Source organism: Diabrotica virgifera, chromosome 8 (assembly GCF_917563875.1).
Source record: "Diabrotica virgifera virgifera chromosome 8, PGI_DIABVI_V3a".
NCBI lineage: Eukaryota > Metazoa > Arthropoda > Insecta > Coleoptera > Chrysomelidae > Diabrotica > Diabrotica virgifera.
Window position 1 is genome coordinate 96,073,977 of NC_065450.1, and position 12,198 is coordinate 96,086,174.

The window sequence follows — 12,198 nt, forward strand, 5'->3', positions numbered from 1 at the left end:
GAGAGAGGATGTTTCAGTGGAGAAATAGGGAAGTACAAGGGGAGAACGTGAGAAGCGAGGAGAGGGCCATATCACTGGGATGTGGCAGGACGAGTGGGCTGCAACTGAGGATGTGGCGCAATGGACGAAGTCTCTGATACCGAATCTACGGATCTGGCTGGGCTGAGGGTACGGGCACTTGGACTACTATCTGACGCAGGTGCTCACAGGACACGGGAGCTACCGTAGCTACTAGCATAGATCGCATAGATTCAAAAAAACCGAATCGGATAAGTGTCTGTATTGTGGCGCTTCGGACACTGTGTCACATATCCTTTTGGAGTGTGACAGATGAGCAAGAGAAATGAATGAGATAGAGAGAGTGTTTGAGTCGGTGAAGGAAGTTGGTGGATGAGATGGTGATGGATGGGTGATGATGGGACAAAATCCACAACTATGTGAGAAATGTGCTGTCAATAAAAGGAGAGAAGGGAGAGCCGGAGCTAGATGCAGCTCTAGCAGGTATCAAGGGCCATAGCTGGGCCCGCAGAGGTAGTAAGGAGAGGTTGACAGCATGTGGTAAACGACGTGGTGGCCGGATGAGTGCGAAGCTGAAGTATGATGGCGATCGACTGAGAATCGGACGAAAAAAGGACAGCGGGGCCATGTTTACCTCCGGTGTCTGATTGCAGATTCCCCACCTAGTGATGAAAATGAAACTTTACATCAAGTAATCCTAAGTAAAACAGAATATCTGACAACAGTTTATAAATGCGTAATCAATCTGCAAGTTAAAGAGAGTCTACAGATCAAACGAGGAAATTCAAATACTTGATATTATCATATTTAAACTTTTATTAGCATAAGTTAAAATATAATTTTTTTCATAGATTATGGTGGATTTGCAGTATTGCTTTATCTTTATTTCTTTGCATTTCACTAATCATGAGTATATACATTAAATGGGAAAATTCACCAATAATTGTAAGTTTTGCTACAAAGGAGACTCCAATATGGCAAACACCTTTTCCTGTTTTGACTATTTGTCCAGAAACAAAAGCCACACCTAACAAATTCAATTACCATAAATTTTTATTATTAAATAGGGAAAACGAATCAATTGATCCTGAAAAGTAAGTATTAGTTTTAAACAATTATCTTAATAAATTGAATCTAGTAATAAATTAACACTTAATGTTGTTCTGAAGCTATTTCTTTGTGGCATTTTTGTAATTAACTATTCTAACTGGGAAATAAGCCCCAATATAACTTGAAAAAGTAATTTTATTAACGTTTCGACTTCCACATCGGACGTCGTTGTCAAAATGCAAAATATGAATAAATTAAGCAAAAATGTTATTATTAACTATTTATATGGGAAATAAGCCACAATTGAATTGAAAAAATAATTTTATTAACGTTTCAAAGCCCAACTTTTTGTTTATTTTACTAGTATTTTGTATTTTGACAACGAAACCCGATTTGGGCTTCGAAACATTAATAAAAGTATGTTTCAATTTAATTGTGACTTATTTCCCATATAAACAGTTAATCATAAAAATGCCACAAGGAAATAGCTTCAGAACAACAAAAATGTTATTGCTTAGTAAAAAATTCTTCTAATAATTTAATTTAATCTGACTCATTTATATCGGCAATTCAGACATATATTATACCTTTTAAAGTAGAATACTTTAAAATGATATTGACAGTATTTATGAGTTGCATTCCTGGGACGACCTTATTGAAAGATAGTTCATTCGATTATATGAAATCAACTGTAACTCAAGAATATCCGTCACAAAAAAATCATAGCATGTGGTCTGCCTTTAAAAAGACAACCACATTCAACGGTGACAGTAAAATTCTCGTGTTAGAGATTCCATAGTAAATCACGAGGAAAACCAGGAAAAATACTATGATGCTATCCCGACATTGTAAGCACTTGTTCTTACATTTAGATTAGTCTTAATTTTTATATGAATTTTTATGTGAATTTTACTGTCACCGTTGCATGTGGTTGTCTTTTTAAAGACAGACCACATGCTATGATTCTTTTGTGACGGATGTTCTTGAGTTAATGTTGATTTCATGTAATCGAATGAACTACCTTTCAATAAAGTCGTCCCAGGAACGCAACTCATAAATATTGGCAATAACATTTTAAAGTATTCTACTTTAAAATGTATAATATATGTCTGAATTGCCGATATAAATGAGTCAGATTAAATTAAATTACTAGAAGGATTTTTTACTAAGCAACAATATTTTGGTTTAATTTATTAATATTTTGTATTTTGACAACGAAGTCCGATGTGGAAGTCGAAACGTCAATAAAATTAAATGAATAAAATCATTTTTTCAAGTTAAATTGTGGCTTATTTCCCAGTTAGAATAGTTAATTAAATTAACACTGTTTTGAAACTATGTTTTGTTTTATTGATTGGTGGTGATACTTAAATTGTTGTCGAACTGTATTCTATTAAATTCTTTAAAAATGAAACAAATAAATACATACTAGTTTTTTATTCCATTGCTCGTACATACAGTGTGGACGGACCCAAACACAAACGAAACAGAGACATTAGGTTTGTTCTAGCAAACAGTCAAACTAGTCAGAAACCGTCAGCAAACAGTTGGTCAGTGAGAGAACATAATACAGTCACCAGTGCTATCCCCTCTACTAGCGCTGGTCGACTATTCGCTGATGGTTTCAAACCGTTTGAAACTGATGCTACAACAAACCTATTATCAGGGGCTACGACAACAGTTATGAAAAACCCAGCGACAGGTCAATATTCCGCTTAAAGGGGACACACTTGGGGGGTTGGGGGTCACGGTCAAATAAGATATCATTTGAAAGCCCCTGCAATTCCTACAGTAATAGGGATATTATTAGTCTTTTTAAATTTTTAAATTTAGTTATAGACCTGAATCCCGCGTACCAAAAAAAGTTGATTAATTGCAAGCTGAAAATGTGTTAATAGCTTAACGGTGTTTAGTCGGACAAACTTTGATGTATGGGAACACTGGGACAGGGGAAGTTTTAATTGTGGAACAGGTTAAAAATTTGGAAGGTCAGACTACGAAAACGTCCCATGTATTTTGTCGGACAGAACATTCAATCGATTTGTTGCCATTGCATCAAACTCTCATGCAAAAATCAGACTAGTGTTTATCACCAACTGGGTATTTTTATGAGTGGAACACGAAGAACATGTCAAATGACAGGAATCATGTTGGTTAGTAATATCAGTCTGATTTTTGCATGAGAGTTTAATGAAAGGGTAACAAATCAATTGGATGTTCTGTCCGACAAAATACATGGGATGTTTTCGTAATCTAACGTTCCAAATTTTTAAACTGTTCCACAATTAAAACTTCCCGTGTTCCAGTGTTCCCGTACATCAAAGTTTATCCGACTAGACACCGTTAAGCTATTAACTAATTGTCAGCTTGCTATTAATAAAATTTTTTTGGTACGCGGGATCCAGGCCTATTAGGTACTCTATTTGATTCATGAGAAAAAAGAATTAATTTTAACATCAATGTTTTTAGCAGGTTACTGATTTCTTATTTCTTAGTTGGCCAAATGGTGAAACTGATAACTCCTGTGTTCATAAAATGATAAAGATTTGTTATTAGAAACGTTCATCTACATTCCGAAGCATTTGCGGAGTGATTTGTAGGCATTTGTTGACAATAGACACGAAAAATTGATTGAGGTGCTAAAAGAAGTAGGGCTAGACGGACACGACATAGCTATAATAAGCAATACATGCTGGAACCACACAGGATGTGTTCGAACAGACAACGGAAATACAAATTATGTAAATATAGAACGAGGAGTGCGTCAAGGGTGCATTCTGTCCGCTCTACTATTTAACGTCTATGCCGAACATATCATCAGAGCTTCTCTTGAAGATCGTCCTGAAGGTGCCAGAGTCAATGGAATTATCATTAACAATGTAAGATATGCCGATGACACCGTAGTATTAGCGGAAACAGAAGACCAACTAAAAATATTGATAACCATACTATCAGAAGAAAGTCACAGTCTGGGCTTGGATATTAATCTTTCCAAAACCAAAATCATGGTATTCTACAAGAAGCCCCATGAACAAATTACACCCAACATACAAATTATTGGTATCAACTCTCAGAGTTCCAGGAGCTTCATATACCTGGGCAGAGAGCTAAACAGTCAGCTAGACCACTCAAAAGAAATTAAAAGACGCATTGAAATAGCAAGATCTGGCTTCATGAACATGCTTCAAATGCTCTGTAACCCCAAGCTATCAGTCACAATAAGATTGAGAACACTAAAGTGTTATGTGTCGTCTCTATTATTATATGGCTGTGAGACCTGGACATTAAAACAGTATGACGTCAAGAAACTGAATTCATTCGAAATGTTGATGTACCGCCGAATGCTAAGAATAAGCTGGACCAGCAAAACTACAAATCAAGAAGTACTGGAAATAATGAACACACGTCCTCATCTGGTCAATACAATCAAAATTAGAAAGACGTCATATCTAGGACACATAATGCGCCATAGGGAATTTGAGCAGCTTCAGGTAATGTTAGAAGGCAAAATCGAAGGTAAGTATAGGAAGAACGAAAAAATCCTGGCTCCGAAACATCAGAGATTGGACCCACAAAACAGGAAATGACTTAATCCATCAAGCCCAGAACAGAGAGAAATTTGCTATATTGATCTCCAACCTCAATAGAGAAGGCACTTAGGAGGAGGAGGTTGACAATTCGTTAACGTAGATCTTCTATTTTAGTTTCTAAGTATTTCAACAAAAAAAATCTAGGAAAGATTTGCTTACCGTAAAGGTTATTCGATGCTGTTTCTCCTCCCAATCCAAAGCCGTGGACAATTTTTGTTTAAATATTGATGAACAAGGTAAAACAATGATCATTTTCAATAATATCAGTCAAGGCAAAATTAGTCACGTCTTCCAATAATTGTAAATACAATTCGCCAGTTACACTGTCAGGTAAAAAATTGATCCCACCAGACACGAAAAATACCAGCCCAAAAATTTAATTTTTGCGGTTGCTGTGTATGCACCTCGTGGAAAATTCTAGAATTTTAATTAAACCAAAAAATACAGGATCCTTTGTAAAAGGTATATTAAAGGTATATGTCATCTTTACTCAACAAATTAGATCAAATTATCAGTCATCAGGTGCAGATTGTGGAAGCGACCACCAACTCCTTGTAGCTGTATTCCGAATACGTTTTAGAAACAAACACAAGCCCACTCCTAGAACTCCCGGATTTACAGAGACTGAACTTTTAACTTTCAACGAAAGAATAAACCCAGTGTTAACTGGGACAAGTACTACCCCATAGATGATATCGAGAATTTCTGGGGAGGTTTTAAAAGAGATATATTAGATACAGCTAAGCAAAGTCGCGAACCTATAAAAAACAGCAGTCGTAAACCATGGATCAGTGACCAAACATGGAAAATTATAGAACAAAGAAGGCAACTTAAAGTTGGCAGTTTTGATTTAAACGACTATCGAAGCTTATTAAGAGAAATCCAAAGAAATTGCCGGAAAGATAAAGACAAATATGTGTCTAACATTTGCCAGGAAGTAGAAATCCACTTACATCGAAATGAAACAAGAGATCTCTTTCAGAAAGTAAAGTTACTGGCTCGGGAATTCAAACCCAGAAATTACGCTATAGATGATGAGATAGGTAATATGGTAAGCGATATGGATGCGGTTCTGGAGACTTGGAGGAAATACTGCACAGAACTCTATAAAGCTGAAACCTCTAACATTAATCATATAACAGCACTGCAAGTCTCAACAACAACCCTAGAACCAGATATTCTAAGGTCTGAAGTCGATGAAGCCATAAAACACCTTAAAAGAAATAAATCACCTGGTTGCGATGACATAACGGCAGAAATTTTACAGAACATGGGTGAACATGGTCTCCAATTGATGTGGAGACTATGCAATCATGTATGGAGAATCGGCAAATGGCCCAGTGATTGGTGTACCGCACTATTTACTCCCATTCATAAGAAAGGCATAACCACAAAATGTAGTAACTACCGGGCCTTCTCACTAATTTCACACCCAAGTAAAATTCTGTTGAGAATCATCAAGTGTCGCATGGAGACATACCCGGATAGACAAATACCACAAGAACAGGCAGGCTTCGTGAAGGGTAAAGGCACAAGGGAGCAAATTCTTAATATGCGACAACTCATTGAGAAAGCACGAGAATTCAAAATTCCGATGATCATCTGCTTTCTGGATTATCACAAGGTATTTGATTGTGTAGACTGGACAGTTTTGTGGAAAGCTCTACATGAGATGGGGGTTCCTGATCATCTGTCAGCTCTGGTGAAAAGCCTATATGAGAAGAGTGAAACCAGAATAAGAATTGAAAACCATAAGTCCGATCCTTTTAAAATAGGTAGAGGAGTCCGACAAGGATGTATTCTATCTCCAAGTCTTTTTAATTTCTATGGGGAATATATAATGAGAAAAGCACTCGAAAAATGGAATGGCGGTATTTCTATCGCAGGAAAGAAGATCTCAAATCTCAGATATGCAGATGATAAAACATTAATAACTGCATCCGAAGAAGAAATGTCCAGCCTGCTGCAGCTAGTGGAAGCTGAAAGCAATAGATGTGGTCTCAAGATCAATAAACAAAAAACAAAAATTATGATAGTAGATTATTCAAATTCACTTCAGACAGCAGGAGCCTTCAGTATTCGTTGGACAGTGAACAGGTGTGTATCGATATCGATAGCTGTGCCGGTGTCCTTGACTAGTGTTATTAATAAATTTGTGGGTAATTTATTTAAATATAGAAATAGGCCAGTCTACAAGTATAAGGTAGGATCTAAATATTTACTATTATGAGTGACTCGGGGGGTGGTGCTGAACCACCCCAGAGTAATACATCCTCAATGGATACGGAAGAAAAAACATATATAAATTTAAATCATAGGTATAAACCAAATGATTCAGGCCCTTACTATGTTTTTTGTGAGTCGATAGATAAACAGTTGACTCGTTTAACGGCAGTCCGCGTCGGTCACTATTTATTTAAGAATCAGTTTTTCAAACATGATATACAAGACATAAAAGCTGTAGGTAGAAATAAGGTGAAGGTAATCTTTAAAACTTATACTTGCGCAAATTATCTAGTCGATCACGAGCTTATTAAGAGCAATAAACTTGTCGCGTATATTCCATCATTTTTTGTCCAAAAAAAGGGAATAATCAGAGAATGTGATACGTTTTTGGAAGAAAAGTATATTTTGGAAAATATTGTTTCGGATAAAAAAGTTATCGAAGTAAAAAGGTTGAAAAGGAAAATAATCGATTCTGATAACGAAACAATTCTTGTTCCTCGCCAGATGGTAATATTAACTTTTGAAGGAAATAACATTCCTAAGACTGTTAAATTAGACTTGGTTAGATTTAATGTTGAACAGTATATATACCCAGTTGTTCAGTGCTTTTTTGCTTTCGGTTCGGCCATACTGCTCGGCAATGCAAATCAACAACAAATCGTTGCAAAAACTGTAGTCAAATACACGATAATAATGAAACATGTACTAACTCACTATTCTGTTTACATTGCAACTCCTCTGAACACAACTCTCTCTCTAAACAGTGTCCTACATTTAAACATCAATACAAAATAAAATCAATCATGGCTTTTGAAAATACTACTTTTAAAGAGGCAGAAGCCATAGCTAATAATCCGTCATACGCCAAGATAACTACAAATAATAGATTCGATATTTTAAATACTATAGAAAATTTTCCCTCCTTAACTCCCAATGTCCATGAAGGCTCAAATCAAAATCAATCATATGTACCTGCTTTTAAAAGATCAGGAAACAAGCGTAAAGCTGTCTCTCCTACTGCGACCGAGAAACCTCCAACTTTTCCAAGATCTCACAAAACTAAAAATACCATATCCCAACCCATAATCCCCAATCCCTACCGGGACGAGTTTATGGCTTACAAAGAAAAAATAGAATGTAAAATAATTAATGAAATCCCAGCTTTGATAGAAAATATTATCAAGAAAATTAACCCTAAAATATTTTTACCTAATTTACAAAAAAATACAAAGGAAGAAATTGAAAAAATGTTAGGCAACCTAATAAATACTGAAAGTGATGGGGAATAATAGGACGTTTAGCATACTTCAGTGGAACTGTCAATCTATAAATAAACATAAACCTAGTTTACTTAGTTATCTTGAAAACAATGTAGTTGATGTCATTTTACTTAATGAAACATGGCTTTCTCAAAATAAAAATTTTGCTTTAACAGGTTATTACATTGTCAGAACTGATAGACCTGATGGTTTTGGTGGTGTAGCCATCCTCATATCAAATAATCTTTGTTTTACTGAGGTTAAAGTAACTAAAAACTTTAATAAAAGTATTGAAACGTGTGCAGTTTTTATAGAACAAATAAAACTAGTAGTTGTTTGCATTTATAAACCTCCTAAAGTAATAGTTACTTGTAGAGATTGGGAAAAACTTTTTAGTCAATTTAGCGGTAAGGTTTTTGTTGGTGGGGATTTCAATGGACACCACAGTAGGTGGGGTTCCTTGAAAGATTCCGCTCAGGGTAAGTGTATAGTGGACGCGTTAGATAACGGTAATTTAGTTTTGCTAAACGACGGTAGACCGACCAAAGTAACAAGACCCAATGAACTTCTATCAATGGTGGATCTGTCCCTCGTTACATCCAATCTAATTGGATACACTACATGGGATCCTGTCCCTGATACCCTGGGTTCAACTCACTTACCTATACTAATCAATATTGATCTTGAATATCAACCATGCACAATAATTCCTTCCTCTAAATGGAAAGAGTCTTCGACAAACTGGAATATCTTTAAATATCATATAGAAAAAATATTGGATGAAAATATATTTGATAATATCACTTCTGAGGATCGTTTTGACTTCCTTTTAAAGACAATTGACGATGCTGCCTCATATTCTATGAATATCAAAAACTCTTTTCAGCCAAAAACTAGAACTCCAGTCTGGTGGGATAATGAATGTAAAGATATGATAAATTCTCGGAAACTTGCATACAAAAATTACAAAAAAGTATCGAATTTTGAAAACTATATTAAATATAAACATATTCAAGCCAAAAGTAAACTTTTGTTTACAAACAAACAAAAAAAATTCATGGATTAACTTTGTCAATACTTTAAACAAAAACACTCCCATCAGTAAAATTTGGAATTTTGTTAATAAACTAGTGAATAAAAATTATCACTCAAGAAGATATCCTCTATCAAATGAACTAATAGAACAGTTACTCGACAAATTTGCTCCGCCATATATGTTGATCTTCCTATTCAGAATAACAGTCAAACTTATAAATACAATATTTTCGAGAAAAGTTTTGATATGGAAGAATTTGAGGCAGCACTCAAGTCTTCTAATTCCTCAGCTCCGGGGCGCGATCAAATTACTTATAACATTATATATGAATTACCTCTTATAGGTAAACAAAGTCTACTAACAGTTTTCAACGATTGGCTTTTCAATGGAAAATATGTAGATCATATGAAAGAAATAGTTATCTGTTTAATTCTCAAATCTAATAAAGATAAAACACTCTCCTCTTCTTATAGACCGATATCATTAATGTCTTGCATATGTAAGACATTCGAAAGACTGATTAAGACTAGGTTAGAATGGCTTATAGAACATTATAGTATTCTCCCAAGTACACAATATGGATTTAGGTCTGGTGTTGGAACACTTGATGCAATATCACATTTAGTCACAGACGTTCAAATGACGTTTTCCAGAAACAACTATCTTGCTTGTTTGTTTTTAGACCTAAAAGGGGCATATGATTCTGTTGATTTAACAATGTTGCATAAAAAACTTTATGATATGGGATTACCTCAAAATATAGCTTCTAATATTGTTCATCTTTGTAATAATCGTGTTATATATCGTCGTCGACACAAGAAAACCGCGTAACTCCAATTTTTACTTAAAATGAGATTTTACTGCCATCTATTAGCCAATCGCCTATTCTAGCCATCCGACAAATAATACGTCATTTAAATGTAGATTTCTATTTTTAAAGTGTATACTAGAAAAGCAGGTATCTCCCTTGTCAAAAAATTATGTTAGTAGAACACGCAACTCCTTCTGCTTAGTCAGTTAAGTGATTATTGCCGTTGATTTGATTTGTTTTTCTGGAGTGAAATAGAGGTTTTTAAGTTCTAATTTTACATCTGTAAGGAAGTAAGATAAAGTAAGTTGATTTGGGTAATAAATGTTTTTAGTACAATTAAAAAATAAAGGGATTTTTGTTGCTTTAAACTATCGCTAGAGTTACATGGTTTTCCATATTTTATTTTATGAACCCATGTTGGAGTTACATGTTCTTCTAAATTACTGTTTTTAGGCTCTCCTGAAAAATTAAGGAAAATGGAGTTACGAGTTTTTCTTGTGTCGACGACGATATATTAAAGATCATTTAAACCAACTACATGGTCCTAGAATAGCTCATACAGGTCTACCACAAGGATCAGTTTTAAGTCCGCTATTGTTCAACATATTTTCAGCAAGTATTCATGGCATTTTTGATAATTCAATTAATTGCATTCAATACGCCGATGACATATGCATCTATACAGAGCGTAACTCGTATACTGATTGCCTGGAGGCTCTGGACTTCATCATGCATAAGGTTAATAATTGGGTAACAAATCATGCGCTTACCATTTCCCCTGACAAATCAGCCATAATGATATTCACTAGACATAGGATTCGTACGCCTGACAAAATGAAACTGTCTGGATATGATATACCTATTGTCAAAGAATACAAATATCTTGGCATTCTTCTTGATCCGAAACTTTTATGGTCAAAACATGTTAAATATATAAAAAGCAGAAGTGAAAAAGGTATTAATATCCTTAAATGTGTCACTAATCGTAGATGGGGTGCTGACCCTAAAGTTGCACTGATGTTTTACAGAGCCTACGTGCGATCTATTGTAGACTATGGTTGCATTCTGTATGGTGCTGCCAGTAAAACACATTTATTGACTGTAGACCGCATTCAGTTCAAATGTCTTAGAATATGCTTGGGCACTATGAAGTCTACTCCTAGCCCTGTTCTACTTGCTGAAAGTAACGAAATGCCTCTTCAAAATCGTCCAGAAATGATGGCAATTAAACATATTTTGAAGTTAAGATTAAACAATAATAATCTACTTAGACAACTGTATGAGTTATCAACTGAAAATCTTTCAAATAATTATTGGCGCATAAAAAATTCTCCCCCACTTGCTGATGCTTTCTTAGAAACCTACGATTATTCTAACATCTATGGTAGGGAAAAAAGACTACCAATATATAGAGGTGATCTTCAGGTAATGTTAAATAAACCAAAAGTCATTATACCAAAGTTCACAGAATCTACAGAAATAAATTCTGTCTTACTTAAATCCATATTGAGTGACTATAATGATCACGTTATAATGTATACTGATGGTTCCAAAAAAGAGGATGGTGCCACAGGCTGTGCAGTTTACATTCCACATAAAAGCGAATCCTTGAAAATTAAACTTCCATCACATTGTTCAATATATACCGCTGAAGCGGTAGCAATAGAAAAAGCGTTAGATTGGTTAAATTCACACAAATTAAATAAAGCAGTTATATTATCAGATTCATTATCGGTCATTAAAGAATTAAACTCAAATATGACACAACATAAAAGAAATAGTATTCTGTGTGCCATCAAAAATAAAATATATAATAAAAATATTACAGTTATTTGGGTAAAAAGTCATACCGGCATCAAGGGAAATGTAATGGTTGACCAGCTTGCTAATGGTGCTACCCATGCTGGATTATATTTACCTATATTCACACTGGATGACTTACATCTACATTATAATAACACAACTTTAATAAAATGGAAAGAAAAATGGAAAAAAAATAGCAGCGAACTCAAATAATCAGTATTATACTATCCACCCTAACTTACCACAAGATATTTCCTATATTTTTAAATACGCAATGTCGAAGAAGACTACAGCGACAATAACTCGTCTGAAAACCAATCACGGCGCATTCCCAGCTCACTTAGCTAAGTTAAATATTATCCCTTCTGGGTTATGCTTATGTGATAATATATCACAATGTGACAT

General features: G+C 34.8%; 1 protein-coding gene across 1 annotated transcript in view; it reads left to right on the top strand.

Moving 5' to 3' along the window:
* Nucleotides 1-12,198, top strand: part of LOC126890542 (pickpocket protein 28-like) — a 96,100-nt gene that overhangs the window by 8,356 nt on the left and 75,546 nt on the right. The window contains exon 2 of the mRNA XM_050659550.1: nt 870-1,112. Coding sequence (XP_050515507.1) covers nt 870-1,112 — 243 coding nt within the window. The remainder of the gene's footprint in view (nt 1-869; nt 1,113-12,198) is intronic.